Below are 25,437 nucleotides of genomic sequence, written 5' to 3'. Positions count from 1 at the left end.
AGATATGGGCAAACTATTAAACAAGAATTTCTGTTGTATTAATCTGAGTAAGGAATCTTGTAATAGAGAAAACTGTGAAACTTGTATGTGAAGATTTTGAAGACTGAATTAATATGAATGATTTGACCTGATGTACTAACTTAATTGTAATGTCTTATTTTAGAAGTGGAATTCATGTATTTGTCATATAACCTTATATTAAATGTTTTGTTTTGTTAATTTCAATATTGTGTTTGCCTGATTCTTTTTTATTGCACCGTTCATAAATAATTCGAATCTTGCAGGAGCCTCAAGTGAAAAGTATTAAATTCGGCCTGAATGAGTAAGGAGACTGCTAATTTAATTGAAAATTTATTCTACTATTTTATATGGACTAATCTAAATATAGGATGGCGCAGTATAAATATAAATTTCCCTACATTTGGATTAGTGATCAATTAGCAATTAATTAATTTTATTAATAAGAGTACGTTACAACAAGATGTCGGATTCGGAACTAGGATATACGTTCCAACAACACGAAGGTTATTTATTTCCTGAAAGAACTGACAGCAAGATGGTATGATGGCTAACAGATACTCCTCAGAGCATCCTCAAACAATGGCAAAGAAGGCGGAGTGGGCTTCGTTGTTAAATCTAAGCTCACCAAGTCGATCCTTTCTTGTAACATCATATCTGAAAGAATATGTATATTCCTAATTGGAATAGAGAACAATATAACAATAAAATTAATATCCAGGTATGCTCCAATATCTGTAGCTGGTAATCAAAAAATAGAAAATTTTTACACAAATCTTGCACAGACATTAAATTACAAGTCAACATACACATTTGTTGGTGGTGACTTTAATGGCAAAATAAGATGTGGAAAAGAAAACAAAAAGTTTATAGGACCACATGGCCTGGGAGAAAGAAACAGAAGAGGAGAGAATGAGAGAGAGAGAGAGAGAGAGAGAGAGAGAGAGAGAGATTAGCTTAATTTGCTGCAGCTGAACAACTCTTTATCATGAACAATTTTTTTCAACAAACGCCCAGGAAGAAGATGGACTTGTCAATCACCGAATGGAGACACAAAAATGAAACTGACTACATTTTAACGGACTGTAAAAGGCTGGTACAAAATGTTGGCACAATAGGCGAAATATACTTCAACATAGATTCTGACCACAGACTTCTCAGAGCCATTATAATCATAGACCACAAAAAAGAACAACATATCAGGGCAACATCAAAAGCTCTCCGTATATATATAACTGTGCCAGCTATGCGTTGCTTCACGAACAAATCACCGCCACGCGGTTTCTCTTAGTGGACATTAATGAAGCTATTTGTTCCTTTGAAGAAGAGCTTTCGTGCACTTTAAATCACGAGCTTTGGTCAATTTTACATGATTTCTTGTGTACCGCTGCAGACAAAGAATTTGAAAAAATGCGAGGCCGACAGATGAAAACAATTAAAAAAATTAAAAAAGAACTCTACCGTCAATCCAAAACTTCCTACCAACACTGTAATCAACCTTTCTTCAGTCACCCTGAAGCCTAAAGCACCCAACGAGCTTTCACATGGCCACAACTTCAGCACTGCTCCCAGAAAATACTTAGTGAGGATATTATGATCCAGATCGAACGCAGAATCCGCCACCTTCCACATCAAATCGACAGTGTAAGACTGGATGTAGCTTGTGTCCTCTGCAAAGCAATACCACCATATCCAACAAGGAATATAAAGCTCTGCAGGAAATGAGGAATAATAAAGAATTAGTTATCACCAAAGCAGATAAGGGAAATGCAACTGTAGTACTTAACCAAAAGGACTACACAGGTAAGCTTAATGCTCTTCAATTAGATTGGACTACTTACCTCCCTATCAAATACACCAACTCACAAATTAGAAAACTTTGCTGGCTCCTTAAGAAAGTCACTTCTTGGCCTGTAGAAGTTACCAACAGATTAAAGCCATTTAACTCTATACCCCTACCCCTCCCGTATTTACGGACTCCCAAAAATACATAAAGAAAATGTGCCATTACGTCCCATAGTGGATGACATTGATTCCCCCACATACAAATTAGCTAAACATTTGGCCAAAGAGCTCACACACTATACTGGCAACACACCATCACACATAAAAAACTCAGCCACTTCAAAGCCAGCATAGAAAACCTTACACTCCAACATACGGACATAATGGTCAGTTTTGACGTCTCCTCCTTATTCACAAATGTCCCATTCAACGAAACTCTAGAGCTAATCAAAGCTAAATTTTCTCCCGATATCTTAGCCCTATTTCAGTTCACAATGAACTCGATGTGATCCCCTCTAATCTATTGATGTGTCTGAAACCTCAAGATCTTACATTTGCCTGCATTAAACCGACACCCCCATATATTTACCCATCTGTCTAGCTTATTCCAATCCTCTTGCAGGGCTACCACATCTGCACTATTACTAATAACCCTTCCCGGCTTCACATCATCCGCAAACAACTGAATATCCCCCCTGCAATCCACTGACAATGTAATTGATATAAAGATTAAACAATAGAGGTCCCAGTACTGAGCCCTGTGGGACCTGACTTGTAACCCTCTGCCTCCTTCGAACTGCCCCACCATACACAATTCTCTGATACCTAATGGACAGCCAAACCTGAATCCAGTTGACCAACCTGACATCCAAATGCATGTGCCAAAACTTAAATATCAGCTTATCATGTGGCACCCTGTCAAATGCCTTCACTGAATCCAAGAAAATAACAGTATATGCCTTTCCCTCATCTACTGCTCTTGTAACTTTTATTATAAAAGGCTAGCATATTACTAAAACAAAATGCCCCTTCACAAATCCATGTTCACTCTCACAGATAACATTACCCTCATCTGCCCAATGCTGTATACAGTCCTTCACTAATTTCCCCAAGATCTTAACAACTACTGATTACACACAAAGCCTATGATTAGTCACTTCCAGTCTGCTTCAGCCTTATGCAATATCGCTATCTTACCTTCCTTCCATTCCCTGGGCACCTTTCCCGTAGTCAGACTTTCATTGAAAAGCCAGGTCAAAGGAGCTGTCACATTCTCTCAAAACTCATGGTGAAGTCACATCCAGTCCCACAGCTTTACTGACATCCAGAGTACTCAGTATTTGGAACACACTCTCCTCCTACACCTATAAACCTTGAACCTGTCCTATCCCTCTAGTATTAAAATTTACTCCTCCAGGTAGAAATATTCTAATAAATTGTTCATTGAACAACTCCACTATGTTCTCTGCATCAGTCACTCTATTCCCATTTTTATCCTACAATGTCATTCTTCCACAACCATTTCTCCTTCTACTGGTCACACAGCTAAAAAATTCGCTAGGATTTTCTTTGGATCTTAGGGCCAATCTCATCTCATATTCCAGTTTCACCTTCTTTACAATAATAGTCACTCTCCTGGCCAGTGTCTTATATTCTTCATGCATCTACTCTTCACCTGTCTCCTTATATCTCTTCCATAGCCTCTTTTTTGCATGCAGTTCCTGTTTAATATTGTTTGTCATCCACTTTACTCCAAATTGTGTCCTCTTCTTCACTTATGGAATACAGCTTACTATTCCTGCTAACAAATATTCCTTCACAATTTCCTAAGCACTAATGATATCAAGGCCTACCAATTCTCCCTCTATGAAACTTTCCCAAGTTGACGTCTAAAACTATTATAATCACCTGCCTTATAATTCCACATACGTTCCCATCTCTTTGATACACCTGCATGTCTATTCATCTTCCAAGTCAAAACCACATGGTCACTCTCTCTCTCTCCAGCTGGTGGGAGAGATGTCATCTCAGTTATTAACTCTTCTGATGTTATGACAAAATCCAAAATTCTTGAACCTCTTGCTCCCTCTATTACATGTTGCCTAAGACATTTGTCCCTCAAGAATTCTAGAAATTCCATTCCCTTATTACTACATGCATCTTCCTCTCCCCAATTTATACTGCTGTAGTTAAAATCTCCCATAACAATCATTCATCTTGCACTTGACAAGCTCAACTGTCTAAACATCTTCTGGTCCCCACCCTCTGTGCTAATTGGTTTATAGCAACACCCTACTAAATATCCTGTCTTGCCCATCTCTACTTCACACCGTATGCTTTCAAAATCATTAGTGTCACTGCCTTCCAAAGCCTCCACTCTTAGAGGACATAAGTCGTCACTTATCATAAGCAGTACTCCACCACCATGCTTTCCCTTCCTATCCTGCCGAAAAATGCTGTACCCTGCTACTTCTATTACTGTTATTATATCCTCTTCTGTCAATCTCAGTGATCCCAATAATATTTGGCCAGGCTGATGCTATCAGTGCCAAATATTCCTCTCCTTTATTCCGGATACTCCTGGCATTAAAAGCATAAAATTGCCATTGTTTCTATACCCAGAGTTATCCCCTCTAGACTCCACTGGGCTCAGCATTACCTGAGCTGAGTGGAGTCTAGAGTGGATGTCGTCCCCCTTCTCCCAAGTACCCATTCCCACAAGAGGCCACCCCTGATACCATCCACCCTGGGCATTCTAGTTTCCCTTCATTGCCTATGTCCTTCCTCATTCAAATGTAAGTGGTCTCTCTCTCTCTCTCTCTCTCTCTCTCTCATACAATTCCTTTCTGTTCGCAAATGCTTTCCAAGCATCCACATATTCCAATCCTCTCTTCTGATACATTCTAACTATTATGTTATTCAATATTACTCTCTTCTGCTTAGTTTGTCACTATCATACCTAGGCAACACGCACACTATCCTTCATCTCTGCGTCTTCTTTGGTACAACCTCAAGCAAGAATCTCATATCTTTCACTGCCCAATTTATATTACCTCTCAAGTCATTTGTTCCTACCATCACAATCATCTCATCCACCCTTTCACCCCACTTAATTACTATAGCCACACTTTCTATCATTCTTCTAGGCAAACAGGCCTCAAGCATCCTATCTTGAACACCACGGATCATTGAGTCCCCATACATTACACCTCTTACCACTCTGTTCCTCAATTGCTCACATGCATCCCTCACTCTCTCTCCTCTAACACTTTCCATCTGTGTTCCCCTACTTACCTGCCTTCCTGACATCACTCTATCCCTGGTTCCAGTGCTCCCTCACTTTCTTCTCATTCCCTCTCTCCTACTGTTTCCATTCTCTCCTCTTCTACCATTCTCATATAACTCTCTCTCATTCCCTCTCTTCTATTTTTCCTATTCTCTCCTCCTCTATCATTCCCATAACTCTCTCTCACCCCTACTCTGATTTGTCTTATATTCATCTCTTCCATTCACCTAATCTCATCTTTCACACTTCTCATCTCATCTCATTCCCTAGACATTCCACCTGCTCTTTCAGCTCATCTATTAGCTCACCCACTCTTATTTGCCATTCATCCTCCCAATTGAGACCATCTCCGAAAGCTTCACAATCCTTCAACCTTTCCATACTCCCCATTCCCATTATTTTATTCATATTTCTCTCACCATTCTCGCCCTCTATCATACCATTCATCTCTCTACGTGGAGAATCTCCCACCTCTGACTCAACGAGATCAGTTATAGTCATCTCTAACTCACCAAGTTCCTCATGCTTGCATTTTGCACACATACGTATTTCCCCTACTCTCACCTGCCACATATACAACCACCAGGATGCATACATTCCACAAGTCCCGCATGCTACAAAATCCCATATGATATCACGCTAAATGGAGTCCTTAAATGGGGAGAACTTGGCGATACACCATTTGCAATTTTAACTGCCGCTGTCGCCATTATTCAAAATAGTGTCGAGGAACTATTACAACTAAACGCTAAATAAGTATACGGGAGTATAACTATATAAGTAAAAGTACAAACAAACAAAATATTATACTAAATATAAATAAAATAAAACTAAATAATGAAAAGTTATGTTATCTTGGTTTTCTCTTCCACCGTTATGCATCCAATTTCGACCCCATCTTCTCGATAACCAAAATACAACATAGTGACAACAACTAACTTCAAAAACAATCACTGAAGGACATTCATATTCCAGAAAAACAACACAGCAGAAATCTTGACAGAAGTCAGACTATTCACTGATTAAAAAGCACTTTTTTCAGCACAGCTCAAATATCCTGCCACATTCTCCCAATAATATTATAATTATTAATTATTATTATTAAATAATTATAATAATTTAATATATTTATATTATTATTAATATATTATATATATTATAATGATTAATTATAATATTATAAAATATAATAAAATATTATAAATAAAAATATAATATTAATATATTAATATTATTATTATATATTATTATTAATATATTATATATATTATAATGATTAATTATAATATTATAAAATATAATAAAATATTATAAATAAAAATATAATATTAATATATTAATAATTATTATAATTATTAAATAATAATAATAATTTCATCTTCCTTATTTCTGATATTTCTGGCATTTTATGTATAAATATTTCAGCAATCAATAAAATTTGTAAATGAACACAGATGTTCATTTTTAGATCTAGAACTAGTCCTACCCAAGCAACTTTTTGGTTGTGATTTTCCCAACACACCTGTCCTTGCTTAATCATCTTTATCACCACTTACCACATATATCCACTCAGGCTTAACTTCCCCACTTACATCCTGATGTATTCCATTTCTATACTGATCATCCCTATACATACACACATTCACTACTTTTTCCAACCTCCACTCTCCTTATATCTCCCAGTCTGCCCTGGCTCTACTCCCCCCCCCCCTGCCTATTCCCCTGTTCCTCTTGCATTCCAGTTCTCTCTTCATCTCTCACAGTGCTACTGCTTCCATTTCCAAGCACTTCGGTATCTTCAATACCACTCTCCAGATCTTTCACTTCCATCTCTTACTTCTGATCTCTTGCCTGCATCACACGCTGCACTTCCATCTAGCAACAGTTTCTCCAGTTATCTCCAAAAGCAATCTATCATATCTCTATAATTTCATTCTTCTCTCAAATTCATGCCATACATCCACAAAATGCACTTGATTTTCTTCATACAGCTCTGCTACTGGCTATATATTTATGAATGAATTAAATATGGAAATAGATAATAAGAAAGGCTAGTATGGTGGAGAGCCGGCTAAGTGAATTTTTAAGAAATTAGAAAAAAACTATCTAAAATATTAAGCTAAGTCCTATAAAAGACAGTCATCTAACTTCTTTTAACAATGGAGTGGCAAGTTGGATTAGAAGTAAAAATGTCAATTAAAACTGAAGGCCATAAACATGAAAATGCTGAAAAAAAAATTTGAGAATAGTGAGCAGATGACATCAATGACAGACCCATATTAAAAATGAAAATAATAGAAAAGTACATAATATTATTCAACAATGTGTAAACAGAGCTAATTATGATTTAAATTACTTAAAAGGAATAGAAACTAAAGGGTAATAAAAATATTTGAATTAAAAACAGCAAAGGGAGGGGACTCAGAGCAAGACCAAGATTTAGGTGAGTTAATGCAGTTAGGAGTGTTCATCATTATCGTTGGCTCGACAGCGCTACATAGGCCCTGGCCTCCTTCAGAAACTTCTACCAGTCTTCCTTATTCAATGCCAAATTACTCCAATTTTTGACTCTTAAAACCTTAAATCTTGCATCACTCTATTTTCCCATCTTAATTTAGGTTTTCCAATTTTTCTTTTTCCTTCTGGCTTAGCATTAAACATCTTCTTAACTATTCTATTACTATCCATGTGTATAATGTGTCCAGCTCAACTTAATCTATTTAATTTTATGTACCTAATAATGTTGGTTCATTAAATAATCTGTATAGTTCATAGTTATATCTATCCTCCTCCTCACTCCATTCTCTTTTACTGCTCCAAAAATATATCTGAGAACTAGCAATCTAACATCTGCTATTGATAATACCCAGTTTTCTGAGACATAAGTTAACGTTGGTCTTTCAAGTACTTTGTACATCATTATCTTTGTTTTTCTTGAGATCAGATGACTTTAGGTGTCCTAAGTCCACAAAAGCATCTATTTGCAGAAAGAATATGTCTCTGAATCTCAGTACTGATTTCATTTCTATAATTAACTTCTGATCCCAAGTATATAAAACTATATACAATTTCAAATTTATAGGAACCAATTTCAATTTGAGGAAGATTGTTATCACAAATCTTTCTAGTTACTGGTATATACTTTGTTTTTTCTTGGTTAATCTGCAAATTCATCTTCTTTGCTGCCTTTTCTAGAAGTGTTCAGAAGATGGAAATATTAGAACTAATCAAATCAGAGACACGATAAATATTCAGAAACTAGTAATGAAATATTAATGTGTCAGATGTCATAATATCTGGTATAACAATTAAGTGTATACACAAAATGAGATGAATGTTTCCATAACTCCAGTTCTGCAAGTGAAAAGTGACAGTACTTGTATATAATATTATTATTATTATTTATTATTATTATTATTAGTAGTAGTAGTATTCAGGCCTCCAAGGAGTCAAAAGACTCATCGAGGGAGGTCCTTCCTAATGGAGGTATATATTTATAGAGGTATATTTATAGAGGTAATATAAATATGCAGGAACTAGATTCAAAGAAAGACTCTTATTATTTTTAAATAAAATTTATTCAACTGGTATCCCCCCCCCCCCAATAAAATGGAAAAAAGCAATTCTGATTCCTATCTTTAAAAAAGGTAATAGAGATGACCCTAAAAACTATACAGGTATCAGTATACTAAACTCCTGTTACAAAATATATAGCAGAATCTTAAATAGCAAACTAATGAAATATTCTGAAAACTTTATTTTAGAACAGAATGGATTTAGAAAAGGATGATCATTATAGACCTGGCCTTTTGCCTAAAATTAATAATAGAGAATACAATTTAGAAACACATATTGCATTTATTGGCTTTGAAAAAGCATTTGACAAAGTTAAAACATATTATTTTAACATATTAAAAGAAAGACAAATACCAAATAATATCCTAAAAGCTATCACAAGTATATATGAAAATAATCAAATACAAATAAGATTAAATCACAAGCTATCATATAAGAAAGAGATAAACTAAGGGGGCCGACAGGGATGTCCCCTCTCAACGACTCTTTTTAATATCTACTTAAATGAAATAATAATAAAATGGAATAAAAATTTACATCAAGGAATTAAACTTTCTTCTACAGTAAACTTAAACACTCTCCTCTTTGCCGACGACCAAATAATAATTACAAATTCTTAAGAAAAACTACAGAAAGCTATTTTAGATCTAAATGAGATATCCAAAGATTATGGTATGTTAATATCAACAGAAAAATCAAAAACTACGGCCTTTAAAGGACAAGATCCAGCAAGAACAAAAATAGTAATAGATAACAAGATCTTAGAACAGGTGAATTCATTTAATTACCTAGGATGTATGATCACATATGAAAACGAAAAAGATATAAACGTAAAAATTGCAAAATATTTAAAAATAACAGGTGTAAATTAACTCTATATTTAAACCAAACCTAGTTCAAAAACAAACCAGACTAAAAGTATACAATACATTAGCCCTACTAGTCTTAATGTATGGAAGCGAAATCTGGATAATAACACAAAAAGACAAACAAAGATTAACAACAGCAGAAATGAAGTTCATGAGAAAAACTGCAAAATATTCCCTATTTGATCACAAAAGAAACAAAATTATGAAAGAATTAAACCAAGAACCAGTAATAGAAAAAATTTTAAAATATAAACATAAATGGATGGAACACGTTCAAAGAATGAAAACAGAAAGATTACCAAAACAAGCCTTAAAGTACAAGCCATTAGGAAAAAGAAAACCAGGACGTCCTCTTAAACTATTCAACAATGACTTCTAAGGCTGGAACAGGCCATGCTAGGCTTAAATCCTTGATATGCATGATGATGACGATGATGATTTATAGAGGTACACCATGGAGTCGAAAGACTCATCGTGGGAAACCCAAACTATCCATTAACACAATAACTGTCATACATCTCCTTAAACTTATTCACTGTTGGAGCACTCACAACCACCTCTGGCAATCCATTACACTTATTCACCACTCTCCAAGTAAAGAACCTAGTCCATCCATCCTTACTAACCACACTCTTACATAACTTCCCAGTTGATCCCTTGTTTTTCCCCTACTCCCCATCTATTGAAAAATTTCTTTTGTGTCAATCTTATAGAATCCCTTTAGTAACTTATAAGTGTCTATCATATCGCCTCTCCTCTTCCTGTCAGCTAAATTCTGCAACTCACACCTTCAATCTATACTCATAGAGAATGTTCCACAGACCTGTCATGAGCTTGATCACTCCTCTCTGAATCCTCTCCACTACCTCTCAGTCCCCTAGAATGCTGGTGACCAAATCTGTACACAGTAGTCAACATGTGAATGAATCATAGGCTTATAAAGAGGGTTAATAATCTCCATATCTTTACTTGTCAATGTATTCTTCAACATCCAAGTATTCCTCTGAGCTATTCTGCCAACATTTGCAATATATCCTCTGAATTTCAAATCTCCATCCACCATCACCCCCTAGATCTCTACCCTCATCAATTTCCTGTGCTCTAGTAGCATCGATGTGTATGAAGTATGTAATCCTTTCATCCCAAAGTGCAGTACCTTAAATTTTACAACATAAAATTGAAAACCACCGTCCTTTGACCACACTGCCAATTTATTTAATTCATCCTGCAAGATATCTATATCATCTTTATCAACTATTGCCTCCCCAGTTTTGCATCATGCAAACAACTCATATCTCCCAATGCCTTCAAATCTTCCACTATATCATTAATGTACAAATTAAAGAGGTAGTGGTTCTAGTACAGAGTCCTGGAGAACTCTGTTAGCATCCTCATTTGCCTTGATTGCACTCCACCACCCTCTGATATCTATCTATCAGACAATCCCACCAACCTCATATCCATTCCCATTTGCTCCAACTTATGTGACACGTTTCCATGCAGAATTCTGTTAAATGCCTTTTCAAAGTCCAGCAGTATCACAATGTAGCCATTTCCTTAATCCGATTCCACTGTCACCATATTATAAAATGTTAATAAATTACTGAAGCATGACCTCCCTTTTACAAAGCCATGCTGACCCCTGTTGAGTATCATATTCCTATCCATCCATTCCTGAATTTTATTATTATTATGATTACGAGAGAACTACAGGGAATCAGGGGTTCATCAAGGGAGGCCACGTGCTACATGCACCAGCTATCATACTTATTCTTGAATTCATTCACACTGCTTGCACTCACAACATCCAATGGCAATCCATTCCAATCACGCACCACCCTCAGCTTTCATTTCATTCATTCTCAGCTTCCAAGGATGCCCTCTTGTCCTTTCCCCACCCTCCATAAATTGAAAAATTCCATCAATCAAAATCCTGTATTACCCTTTCAGAAGTTTATAAGTCTTAATCATATCACCCCTTTTTCTCCTGTTTGCTAGTGTCTGCAGTCTACAAATTCTCAATCTGTCTTCATAATCAGAATTGCACAGTACTAATATAATTTTTTACACTCTCCTTTGCACTCTCTCCAATATATCAGAATCACAATGGAAACCAGGAGACCAGACCTGCACACAATAGTCCAAGTAAGGTCTTATCAAGGCCTTGTAAAAAGGCAAAATGACATCCTTATTTTTACTTGTGAACATTTGTTTCAGCATTGCAGTTATCATTGTATTTGCAGCAGAGATTGTATTTGCAATCTTTGCTACATGGCCCCCGAACTTCAACTTCCTATCAATTAACACTCCAGGATCCCAGTTTCATTAGTTTCTTCTAGTATAATCCCACCAATAAAATATGACATTGGATATCTAATCACGCCAAAGTGAACGACTTTACATTTACTGACATCCATTTTCACATGCCCACAATTCCAGCCTATTTCTTCTAGTTGGGAAAAGTGACCATCTTGTCCTAGAAGGTTCCTCAACATGTGGAATTTTTAGTCAAGAAAGGATATATGTAGTACTACAAAGAAGGCAATTATGACAAACTTAGGAGATAACTTGGAGCAGTGACATGACATATAAATCTACATGAAATGAATGTCATTAGTGCATGGTCACTTTCCCCAACTGGAGGTACAGTTGCTATTGTAGTTATAGATCTTATGTTGCTATTACCAGATCCAACACTCTTAAAACTCTGGTTCCCTCCATAATGTGCTGATTCAGGTAATTATCCCTTAGTAACTGTAAATTCCATTTCCATTTTGCCATGTGCCCTTTCTTCCACAGAATTTATATTTCCATAATTGAAACTCCAGTGATAATTGCTTGGTTTGAACTCGTGCTAATCTACTGATGCATGTCATCCATGTGTTCATTCAGATCTACATTCTTCCTTAACTTCAATTTATGTTTGTTGAAGTTCCGCAGTTATCATTAATAATACTCCTCCTCATCCTGACCTATTCCCTATATCTTCTCCGAAAATACAATATGGAAGGTGTGAGCAAAGGAGTGAGAAGCAGGTTCTTTGCATGGAGGGTGGTTGGTGAGTGGAATGTATTGCCTGAGTGTGTTGTGGAGTTGTGGTGATGGTCCTGGAGACATCGGTGAGAAGTAGGATACAGAAATGGGTTGATAACAGCAGTATTCTCTGTGGTTATCAGCATCAGTTTGCTAAGAGGAAATCATGTTTCACTAACTTACTTATGTACTATAACAAGATTACAAATATCTTGGACAAGGGAGATGCATATACAATGGTGTACTTGGATTTTGCAAAAGCTTTTGATAGATTGCCACATGACAAGCTCTTAAATAAATTGAAAAAGATGTGGATAACAGACTTCTGTGTTGGATCAGTGACTGGGTGTTGGAAAGTTGTATATGGGGTGCAGTATCTCGAAAGAGAAAGGTCACCAGTGGTGTGTGTGTGCTGTAGGGGTCAGTTTTGGGCCATTGTTGTTCAATTTGTATGTTAATGATATTGGGTCGTGTTTAACTAGTGATATCCAGCTATTTGCGGATGATGCAAAACTGGGGAGAGCAATGCACAGTCAGGCTGATGTTAATGCCTTTGACTTGAATAGATTGCATGAATGGGAACGGTCAGTTCAATGTTGTCAAGTGTAAGGTTTTGAGATTTGGTAAACAACGATGGGATGCAAAGTATACACTTGGTGAGGAAACTTTAACAGAAGTAGAGGAGATGAGAGATCTAGAAGTGATGGTGGACAAGGACCTGAAATTCAGGGGCCACACTGCACAGGTTGTGAAGACATCACATTGAATAATGGCAATAATGCAGAGAACCCTAACATGCAGAAATAGAGAGGTTATTATTCCATTGTATAAGGCCTTGATCAGGCCTCATATGGATTATTGTGCACAGATTTGGTCGCCAGGTTTTCATGGTGACAAGGATATGCTGGAAAGGATACAGAGAAGATTCACAAAGGTAGTCAGTGGTCTTTGGAATATGGAGTAAGAGGACAGATTGAGAGAATGTAAGTTGCAGAGCCTCATGAATAGGAGGAGGGGGGATATGATTGAGACATATAAGCTAGTCAGGGGTTGTTATCGGGTAGACATGGAAGAGATTTTTTATAGAATGGGAGAGGGGAGTAGAACAAGAGGCCATTGCTGGAAACTGTATAAGGAGAGTGTGAGCAAAGGAGTGAGAAGCAGGTTCTTTGCATGGAGAGTAGTTCGTGAATGGAATGCATTGCCTGATTGTGTTGTGGACACATTGAAACAGTTTAAGACGTGGTTGGATGAGCATTGAATGCAATAGTGAGTACCTTCCACGATGAGTCTCTGACTCCATGGAGGTCAAATATTAATAATAATAATAATAATAATATCTGTTACATTTCCATCCCTGTAACTACATCATTCTCTGACAAAAGGTCTTGCTGACGCCAATAATTTTTAGCAAGTCACTGACCAATGCCCAAAACTCCTCTCATTTATTTCTGATACTTCAGACATTTGTGTACATGCATTTCAACATCCCCTTGGGCCCACAGTTACCCTTACATAATGTTAGTACATGCCCATTCAGATTTGGAACTCAGGGAAACTGTACCCAGCTCTTCAAAATCACTCATACTCATCTATCCCAGAGTTTGCTATTTCCTCAGAGTCATTCCTGCACTCATTTGTCCCAGGAGTGGCTAGACACATGATCGATTGCTTCTCACTTAATATCTCTAGAGTCATTGGTTTTGCACCTCCAAACTCTCACTAAACAACACTTTCTTCAAACATCTAACTCCCAAGTCATTCAAGTGCAGCCCATTAGGCACATACAGGTTCTTTTGTCCATCAAATTCACTCCACCCATCTATAAACTGAACATCATTCCCCCTACATAATCTGCTCATTGACAATCATGGCATTTCTTCTCAATACTGTCTTATCATACTAAGGTAGCAGACTCACAGCTTTTACTTTCTTACTCTTTCTTTTTGGTTCTTCAAACAAGTCTTTCATATCCTCTCTCACTGAATATTTATTACCTTTTTGAATCATTTGTGCCTGCCAAAATTAACTCATTCACTTCTTTCTTCTGCAGAGTTACAGTTTCACTATTATCCTTTATCTTCACACCTGAGAAACACACTTTTATCACTTTCTCATCAAACTGCCATATAATACTTTCTTTTTTCTCCTAATTTCTCACACTTTTATGCTTTTCCCATCCGCTCTTTCTTTTTTTCTTTCACCCTCTTTCTACATCACATACCAATTGTTTCTCCAGTTACTCAAGTTCACATTTTATCCTGTAATACAATTTAATAAAATCCAATTATTTCTAACATTGTGCCTTCTCAACTGGCTGATGATAATTCATCATTATATTTGCTCCTGTTCCATGAAAAGGGCAGCTAGGTTTATGGTAAGCTATTTTAGATTTATTGTAGACCAAATTATAATGTAGTATTAATTCACATTCTTTGTGCTTATGTGAATACTCAAAACTTCGACTTTAAGGTGAAAGCCAAGTTGCCCAGTTAGTTATTATAATTATTATTATTATTATTATCCAGGCCTCCATGGAGTCAAAAGACTCTCGTGGAAGGTCATTTTTAGGAAACACAAAGTTTATCACTCCTTGAACCAATCTTTCCTGCTCCAACCACTCTCTCAGGCAATGCATTCCAAGGTTCAACCACCCTCCATGCAAAGAAACCTCTCCTCACCCTCCTGCGCACAGCCTCCTTTCGTAACTTCCAGGGATGGCCCTCTTGTCATCGCTCCTTCTTGCTGTTCCACCAAGTGAAAGAACTCTCCAATGTCTACCTTGGAGAGTTCTCGATCATATCACATCTCTTTCTTCTATCCACCAAACTCTGCAGTCCACATTCCCTCAGTCGATACTCATAACTCATATTGTACAATCCTGAAACCATCTTTGTTATCTTCCTCTGTACCCTTTCCACAGTCAATTTATCCCCTTCAAATCCTGGATATCTGAGAACAATAGTCTCAGTGGATGAAATCTGAGAACAATAGTCTAAGTGTGGTCTGATCAGAGTCTACTTCTTTACTTCTTACTACAACAGAATGATAACTCTTTTATCTCTGCAGATCAGCATCCTTCTCAGTATTGCAGCAATCCTCTGAGTTACCCTCACCACCTTGAATATGCTCCCTGAATTTCAGTATTCTATCAATCATCACCCTCAGATCTCTTGTCTCCCCTACCTCCTCCAGTACAGCTCCTCCAATCGAGTATGCATCCTCCAATCGATGGATCCCAAACCTCATGACTTTACATTTTGCTGCATTGAACTGACCCCCCCCCCCATTCATTTGCCCATCTGTCTAGTTTATTCAAATCCTCTTGCAGGGCTACCTACTGAGCCCTGTGGAACCCCACTTGTAACCTTCTGCTTCCTTGATATTGCCCCATCATATACAGTTCTCTGATAACTATCAGTCAGCCAATCCTGAATCCATTTGACTAACCCAGGGGGTCGCCAAAGTTATTTGCCCGTCGACCCCTTCAAGCATTTCTTGACTTTTTATCGACCCCCCCCTATATTTTACTATTACGTAATTATAATAGGACAAGCAAAAAAAGACGCTTGTGTGAGTTTTTAGATTGTTTATTTTATAGTTACAGTGTTTATTGTATGTATAATATAGTATATATTATTATATTACTATTACTACTACTATTACTATCATTAGTAATATCACTGGTATTACTAGTGATATTAATAAACTACTGGTATTAATATCACTGGTATTACTACCAGTGCTGCTCAACTCTTCAACATAGAGAAGTTTAGTTCGTGAATGAATAACGATTGAATTATAATATGTATGTTGATGAATTTTAGAACATTAACGCTCACTTATATGTCGATGCGCAAAAGTGAGACTGGGATCGAATACTCGTAAGTATCAGTAAATAAGAACCACGCATGTGTTGCAATCTCACTCCCAATGTGCCGGCCGGCAGGAACCACCAACATCCGTTTATTGGTAAATACGTCATTTTGGCCTACTTGATTGGCCTCAGTAACTATTTTCATGACCTTATTTCATCTTACAGGTCCTATTCATGGACCTGTAAGATGGAGGTACTGATCCCACGATTCCCTCTTAATTGCGATGTCATTACCTCCATGTCTTTTGTCATGGAGGTAATCAAGTTAACCGAATTAAATATTACCCATACAATGATGTCTTATATTTTTCTGTCGACCCCCAATCGACCGCTGAGCATGAATCGACCCCTTTAGTGACCACTGGACTAACCCAACATTTAAACCCAAGTGCTGCAACTTAAATATCAGCTTATCATGTGGCACCCTGTCAAATGCCTTCGCTAAATCCAAAAAAATGGCAGTATATGCCTTTCCCTCATCAACTGCTCTTGTCACTTTATTATAAAAGGCAATCATATTACCAAAGCAAGAGCATCTCTTAACAAATCCATGTTGATTCTCACAGATAACATTACCCTCATCTGCCCAACGCTGTATATAGTCCCTCACTAATTTCTCCAAGACCTTAACAACTATTGATGACACACACAAAAAACAGGCCTATAATTAGACACTTCTAGTCTGCTACCACCCTTATGCAGCGGCACTATCTTACCTTCCTTCCATTCCCTGGGTACCTTTCCCACAGCCAGACTTTTATTGAAAAGCCAGGTCAATGGAGCTGTCAGTTCTTTAGCACATTCTCTCAAAACCCGTGGTGAAATACCATCCAGTCCAACAGCTTTACTATTAATACTAGAGGGATAGGGCAGGTTCAGGGTTTAGAAGTGCAAGAGGAGAGTGTGTTCCAAATACTGAGTATTAAAACCTCCTCCAGGATGAAATACTCCAATAAAGTGCTCATTAAACAATTCCACTATGTCCTCTGCATCAGTCACTCTATTCCCATTTTTATCCCACAATGTCATTCTTCCACAATTGTATCTCCACCTACTGGCCAAATAGCTAAAAATTCCCTAGGATTTTCTTTGGATCTTAGTGCCAATCTCCTCTCATATTTCAGTTTTGCCTTCCTCACCATTCTGGTCACTCTCCTGGTCTGCATCTTATATTCTTCGTGTATCTGTCCTCCATAACCTCGTTTTTACATGTAGTTCCTGTTTGATATTGTTTGTTATCCACTTTACACCAAATTGTGTCCGCTTCTTCACCTGTGGAATACAGCTTACTATTGGTGCTAAAAAATATGTTAGCAACAATAGTCTTGCAACAATTCTAGAAATTCCATTCCTTTATTGCTACATGCATCTTCCTCTTCCCAATTTATACTAGAGGAAGATGCTACATGCATCTTCCTCTTCCCAATGTAATCCAATTGATAAAGGCAGTATGAGAAGAAATTAGCTAATCAAGCTAAGAAAAATCCTAGTGAATTCTTTCGATATGATAGAAGGAAAAATGACTATGAGAGGATGATGCTAGCTGATGACACTCAATGATCAGCTTATCAGTGTATTTCATCCTTATGAAATACACTCATGAAGGCAACATCAGGAGAAGATGGAGTGTAGAGGGTAAGGTGAAAGAGGGACTGATGGTAAATGAGCAGGACATATATGAAATTAGCTAATCAAGCTAAGAAAAATCCTAGTGAATTCTTTCGATATGATAGAAGGAAAAATGACTATGAGAGGATGATGCTAGCTGATGACACTCAATGATCAGCTTATCAGTGTATTTCATCCTTATGAAATACACTCATGAAGGCAACATCAGGAGAAGATGGAGTGTAGAGGGTAAGGTGAAAGAGGGACTGATGGTAAATGAGCAGGACATATATGAGGAATTAAGTAAACTTGATGTTAATAAGGTAACAGGATTTGACAGTATATCACAATGTGTGAGGGAGTGCCCTGTGGAATTAATGGTACCTTTGGCATGACTATTTAACATGAGTATTGCAACAGGGCATGTCCCAAAGGAATGGAAGGTGGGGAAAATTATTCCACTTCACAGAGGGGGGGGGATAGGACTAAGGTTACAAATTATAGGCCAATGTGTGTGTGTGTGTGTGTGTGTGTGTGTGTGTGTGTGTGTGTGTGTGTGTGTGTGTGTGTGTATGTGTGTGTGTGTGTGTGTGTGTGTGTCTAGGATTGTTGTTAAGCTATTAGAGAAGTTGGTGAAGACTCATGAAGACTAGGATTTAGAAGTGGGTTAATAACAGACAGCAGTATTCTTTGATGGTCAGCATTGGTATGTTAGGAGAAAGCCATATATCAGCAATACGATTATGTACTACAACAATGTGACAAATTCACTTCATAAAAACTGCCCTGCTCACAGTCTATTCAGATCCTTCTGCAAGGCCACAACATCTGCTCAACTTCTTATAGCCCTTGCCAATTTTACATAATCAGCAAACAGCTGCACATCTCTGGTGTGTAAGTTGGATAGTTGACTGGCTGTCAGACAGGCATCAGCAGGTTGTATATGAAGGAGTGGTATCCCAAAAAGGGGAAGTTCACTAGTGGAGTGCCACAGGGATTTGTTTTGGGACCATTGTTGTTAAACTTGCATGTTAATGACATTGGGACTTGGCTTAACTAGAGATCTGTAGCTGTCAGGAGTGGACTGTTTGTCTTGAAGGGAAGACCTCCCAGAGGAGTCCTCCAACACTAGACGGTTGTGATAATGATAATAATAATAATAATAATAATGGGAAAGTGAAATTTGATAAGACTAGTTCTAACTGAGTCTTGTTGCATTTTTAATAAGCATTATTAATTTAAAAATCATCTTTTCTTCTTTCCACTGTTTCTGAAATACATTAACAGGAAAGTCAGCATAGAAAAGTGTCTTGAAGGGAAGACCTCCCAGAGGAGTCCTCCAACACTAGACGGTTGTGATAATGATAATAATAATAATAATAATAATAATAATGGGAAAGTGAAATTTGATAAGACTAGTTCTAACTGAGTCTTGTTGCATTTTTAATAAGCATTATTAATTTAAAAATCATCTTTTCTTCTTTCCACTGTTTCTGAAATACATTAACAGGAAAGTCAGCACAGAAAAGTTAAAACAACTTTTTTTTTTTTAATTTAAAGAAAATTCTGTACAATTTTATAAATCTTCATAGTTGGTGAAACAGAATGATCTACTCTCTTACCAATTTTGTGGTATAATTCTGGAAGATGAATTTCTACTTTCTCCCTTTGAAACATGTGGTATTCTGTTTGTTCCACAAGTGGGGGAATCAAGTTGAACTGACGAGCTACTGTATAGGCTTCCTGAAGATAGAAAAGAATATTTTATTCAATGCATGCATGTATGCAAGCACGCACGCACGCACACACACACACACACACACAGAGAGAGAGAGAGAGAGAGAGAGAGAATTTTTAGGTGCTACACCTCAAATATACCAAATATAATATATCCATCGAAGCAACAACTAAATTTTAAGATGTCATCATACACAATAAGTCACAATATTTAATCCTTATTAATGCAGAACATTTCAGCTGCTTTTAATGTCCTTGTTAATTAGCTAAAGGTGCATAATTTTCATTGGTGTATTGAGTTCAGTTGATCCAAAAAATTCCTGTAACTGGGTTGGCTTGGACTATTCAACATTATCTTTTAGACATAGGTTTCTGTGGTTAAGGACTTCTGTAGGTAATTTTTGGTATTGAGACCACATACTAATATAAAGAGTTTATTAAAAATAAACAATTAAAAAACCCAACAATTTTCGTGCAACATAAGACTTACATTAAGGGTAATGGTACATAAGAGGTTTACACAACAAAAACTTATTGACAATTAATTACACATATTACATGTTTTTAATAACTTCACAACTGTTAAATAATTGAGAAACCATAATACAAATGATATATTAGTTACTGTATGTGTGTTTGAACATTGCTAGTTGTTGTTGCATTCTGTGATTCACGTGTGCTATATCCTAGGTCTGTGGCAGTTAAAATTTTGATGAAGGCAGACCACACTTGATGTAAAATCAAGTGTGGTCTTTAGTTATTTAAGTTTATTTAAGTTAATTATTGCACTGCGCAGGGATCCTAAGCATTTGTGTGGATTCTTTAAATTTTCTTGTGAAACAATTATTATTAATATATATGACATGTTTGTCTGTTGCCAGAGTACTTGATGGCGAGTAGTGGCTGTATGGAATGCTGAACCTGATTTGTGCTCTGTTCCTTTATTGACATCTTTTACATGCTCAGACATGCGGATCTCACGTCTGAGCATGTAAAATGCCACAAGAGCAATGAATCGCATAGATGCTTGGTTTTTTCATGGGGGTGATGTGGCAGTTTTGGTGGATGCCGGAATCTTGATATTTTTTGTAAAGGTAGAAACGCCACTTTTATGTTGTACTCATGGAGCATCCTAGCCACTTTGTTCGTGACATTCTTGAAATCTTGTTTAAGTAAGAAAGTTGCAGAAGCTGTATTAAGATTTTTTTTATCATCTTGGGTTTGAAACCATTAAGTGCAAGGTTCTGTGCCAGGTAGTGTAATTCTTTATTTCTTTTAATCAGTGTGCTAGATATATTGTATCTCCTGTCTCGCAAAGTTTAATTATGCCTATTTTTTGCATTGCATGGTGGTGTGAAGCGGCATTTAAAAACCTTCCTGTTGTGGTGGGCTTTCTGTATATGGAGAACGACAGTGGCAGCCCGTACATAAGCATTGCGACACTGTAGTACCCCCAAGGAAAAAATTTAAAATTTAAATTTTGTTTGAGTTTATAAATAATAACAATGCTTACAACATTATATAAATGCAATACAACATGTTAAAGGTTACAGTTTATGTTTTGACATTGATTGAATAATTAATAATTGGAATTGTTCGATTAATGCTTTAGATTACGAAACAGATACATTGCGATCTAACGCCGATATTTGTTTGTGCTTGTCATTGCACGTTACGTCATTCCCACACTGCCCAAACAGCAGTGTATTTTTAGTATCCATAAGCACGTTATTTCTGTGAGATATGAAACGTTTATTATTGGTGCTTGTGCGTGGTGAACTATTTTTTGTTAATCTTATTTTATTTTGTTAAAATAACATATAATTATTTATTTATTATAGATACAAGGCTGAATTATGATGAGTGTCACTGTTGAAAATATGAAAAGAATTATATTTTTTCAATTATCATTACACGAAACAAATGCACTGCGATCTAACACCGATATTTGTTTGTGCTTGTCATTGCTATTGATATGAAATTTTTACTATTGGTGTTTGTTCATGGTGAGGATTAAATATTTTTAATAAAGCAATTTTTAATATATAAATTTATTTATTCATAAATTCGTTACTGATTAGGAAAAAATAATTTTTTTTTTTTTTTTTTTTTTTGTATATGCAGCACCCCCACTTAAAATTTTCACTGGCCACCACTGGAGAAGGATAACTTTTTTTCCTCTTCGTTTACTTCAACAAGATATCAAGGAAAGGTAATTTTTTTGTGCTATTCTCAATAGTGAATTTTATATTGGGATGCAAGTTGTTTAGATAATCTTCAAAAGCCATCAGCTCATCTACTGTTGTGGTCAAATAACGAAAATATCATCGGCTTAATGTAGCAAAACTTTTGGTCTTTTCTGAAAGGTTTTTAATGCATTTGTTTCAAAATTTTCAATAAATAGGTTGGCTAAAGCTGGAGAAAGGGGGGGGGGGGAAACCCATGACAAATCCTTCTTTTTGATCCCATATTTGTCTTGAAAAATTAAAAAAGTGTTTTCCATGCAGTGTTTGAAACGTTCTACAGTGTCCGGTGGAAAAAGATTTCCAAGTGGATCCACTGTGTCATTTCTGGGTACATAGGTGAAGAGATTGACTATAAACTTGCTAAGATGTCTGAAGGTTCTGTATTTATATCCATTACCTTTTCAGTGAAATGCAAACTTAATCTTATAAATGTACCTTTTCCATGAAATGCAAACTATTCTTATAAATGATTTTGTTTTTTTTTTCCTATGTCTGGTGTTATCATGTTTGTCAGATATTTCGCTAAGTTTGAGGTCGGAGAATCTCTCCCACCTATAGTTGGCCATCTATAGATTACTTCTTTCTCCTTACTCACACATGACACTGTTGTGTTAGATCTTGTAACCTTTCATGTGTGGGTTTACTTTAAAAAAAAAATCTAATTATAATAAGAAAAATAAAACTCTTCAGTAGCAAAGTCAAGAAAACCAAAAACAGCTACCCAATTTTGTTTTGAAGTGGTACAAATTCTCTATAAGTCTAAACTTTCTATCCCCTATTCTGTCTTCTCTAGAACTCAAAGCATTGCTTGTTCTTAAAGATAAATACACATTTTGTAATCACAAAAGTTGATAAGAGAAAAACAATTGTGGTTCAAGACAGAAAATAATACTATAGAAAACTTATTTTAATACTATATGACTATACCACATCATTCTCTTTCTGACCATCCAATCTGTAGTCAGATAAACAACCTTAAAAAACTCATTAATGGCATTACTGCATAGGATAGAAACGCATCACGGCAGAAACTCATCATGACTATCCTTCTATATCGTATAATGTTCCCCATAACCCACAAAGTAAATGTTCCATTATGACCTACCATTGACTGCATATGTTCACCTTGTTACAAAATCACAAAGCACCCCACTAATTTATACTACATCTTTCATAGACAAATTTATTTCTTTTATCCAATACAGTCCCAATTTTAAAGAAGAAATCTTGGAGATTTATGTTAGTCCAAATGATCCCTTAATCAGTTTTGATATTATATCTGTCTTCATGAATGTTCTGTTAAATGAAACACTGAAGTTACTCAAACAATACTTTTCAGCAGCTATTATTGTTATTATTAGCACTAGCTCCTTGGAAGCAAACCTCATCACACGAGGGTACTCCCATCCCCTGTCACTCACAATCTCATCAAACCATGCCTTAAACACATTCCACCTTTGCACACTCACTACAATCTGAAGAACCCCACACTCTCAAAAAAACCTCATTGCTCATACCTTGATTATACAATTTCCAAGGATTGCTTCTTGTGCTAGCCCTGTCATTCTATGTTCTGGGGGGAAAAAACTCTTCCACATTAACCTAGTAACAATCCCTTGCCAATTTATAAGTCTCAATCATATCCCTTCTTCTTTTATTCACACGACTTTGCAAATGGCAGTCCCTCAATCTGTTTTCATCCTTCAGATGGGAAAACCAATTAGTCAATCTTGACTAGACCTTTCTAGTGCATCCTTATCCACATGAAAACAAGATGACCAACTTTTATAATAGTCCTTAATAAGTATAAGGCCTTAATTAGGTCTCATGTGAGACCTAATTAAGGCCATATACAATGGAACCACATCCTCTTTACTTCTGCATGTCAAAGTCCTCCACTTCATTGCTATAATCCAATGATGCAATAATTTGACTACTTGAACCATGTAACCACTAAACTTCAGGTCCCTGAAATTTAGTGGTTACGTGGTTCAAAATTTCCCCAATATTATACTCTGCATTCCCTCTTTTCTTAACAAATTTTAAAACCATACTTTCTGCCAAACTGAACTGGAAGCACCTCACTTGTCAATTCCAAGTTTTATTTACATCCTTCTATAGGATTGCACCTGCTTAATTTCTCATTGTTCTCCTCAATTCTGAATAATCTTCAAACAGCTGCATATCTCAAGATAAACTCATCTCAATATCATTAATATAAAATGTAAACAATAATGGCCCCAAAACAGACCCTTGAAGTGCTGCAGTACACCTCTAGTGACTTTCCTCTTTTGGGATAGTGCATCAACATGCACAACTTGCTGATACCCATCTGTAATTATCAACTTGTTATGTGGCAATCTATCAAAAACCTTGCTTTGCAAAATCTAAGTATAACATATATGTAGCTCCCTTGTCCAATATGTTCATTACAGTGGTAAAATATAACCTTCCTTTAACAAACTTATGCTCATTACCACAGAGAACATTGCTGTTGCCTATTCTGTACTCTAGCTCTCACTAAACACTCTATCACCTTGATCACAACTCCAGACACACAGACTGGCATATAATTTGTAGCTTCAATCTTATCACCATCTTTGTGAAGTATAATTTTTTTTTTTTAACCCTCTTTCCATTCCTTTGGAAAACTCCCCATTGGCATGCTGTTGTTAAACAGGTATGCCAAGGGTGCTGCTAACTTCCTGGAAACTTTCCCTGGGACTCATTGTGATAGGTCATGAAACCTTAATGTCATCAAGTTTACTTAAGTCCTCCTCATATGCCCCATACTTCCTTACTATCAACCGATTCTCTTCCCATTCCGTCCACACTCAAACTTCTCACGATGTCACACTCATGAGGATGAATTGCTCACTGAATACTTCAACTATATCCTCTGCAGCAGTTACCAATCTGCCATCTTCATCCACTGACACCATCCTCCCATAACCATTCATTTATCTATTTGAAACATATCAAGATAATTTGGTAGGATTATTCTTCATCTGAGTGATTTCAGCTGCTAATATCCTTACCAAAAGAGTCATCTTCCTAGCCTATTCTTTGTACTCCTTAGTGCAACTTCCTTATCATTGTCATCATTCATCTTGTGCTGCCTCCACATGTCTTCTTTTAAAATGCATGTATAATCACTTGATGCATCCATTTTAAACATATCTTTGTTTAGCCTTTTGACATTTGAAATATAATTCATACACTGATGCTGTTAAATAGCTTATGACCCGGGCCTAATTAGCATTTATTTCCTTTCTGCTTAGCTTCTAATTCCATATTATAATTCCAAGCCATCTCCTAAGCCTTGTAGTCCCTCATATAGCTTTTCCTCAGAGGAGTTGTCATATGATTAGCCACCACCCAAATGATCACCTCTCATAGTCA

The 25,437-nt window shown here is 36.5% G+C and overlaps 1 protein-coding gene across 1 annotated transcript in view; it reads right to left on the bottom strand.

Annotated features, from left to right (window-relative positions):
• LOC150105358 (voltage-gated potassium channel subunit beta-2-like) overlaps positions 1 to 25,437 on the bottom strand; it is a 740,084-nt gene that overhangs the window by 177,605 nt on the left and 537,042 nt on the right. The window contains exon 12 of the mRNA XM_090393939.1: positions 19,675 to 19,795. Coding sequence (XP_090250065.1) covers positions 19,675 to 19,795 — 121 coding nt within the window. The remainder of the gene's footprint in view (positions 1 to 19,674; positions 19,796 to 25,437) is intronic.

This window comes from Typopeltis vanoorti, chromosome 6, assembly GCF_054136105.1.
Source record: "Typopeltis vanoorti isolate ZY-2024b chromosome 6, IOZ_Tvanoo_1.0, whole genome shotgun sequence".
NCBI lineage: Eukaryota > Metazoa > Arthropoda > Arachnida > Uropygi > Thelyphonidae > Typopeltis > Typopeltis vanoorti.
This window is presented reverse-complemented; position numbering and strand designations above follow the sequence as displayed.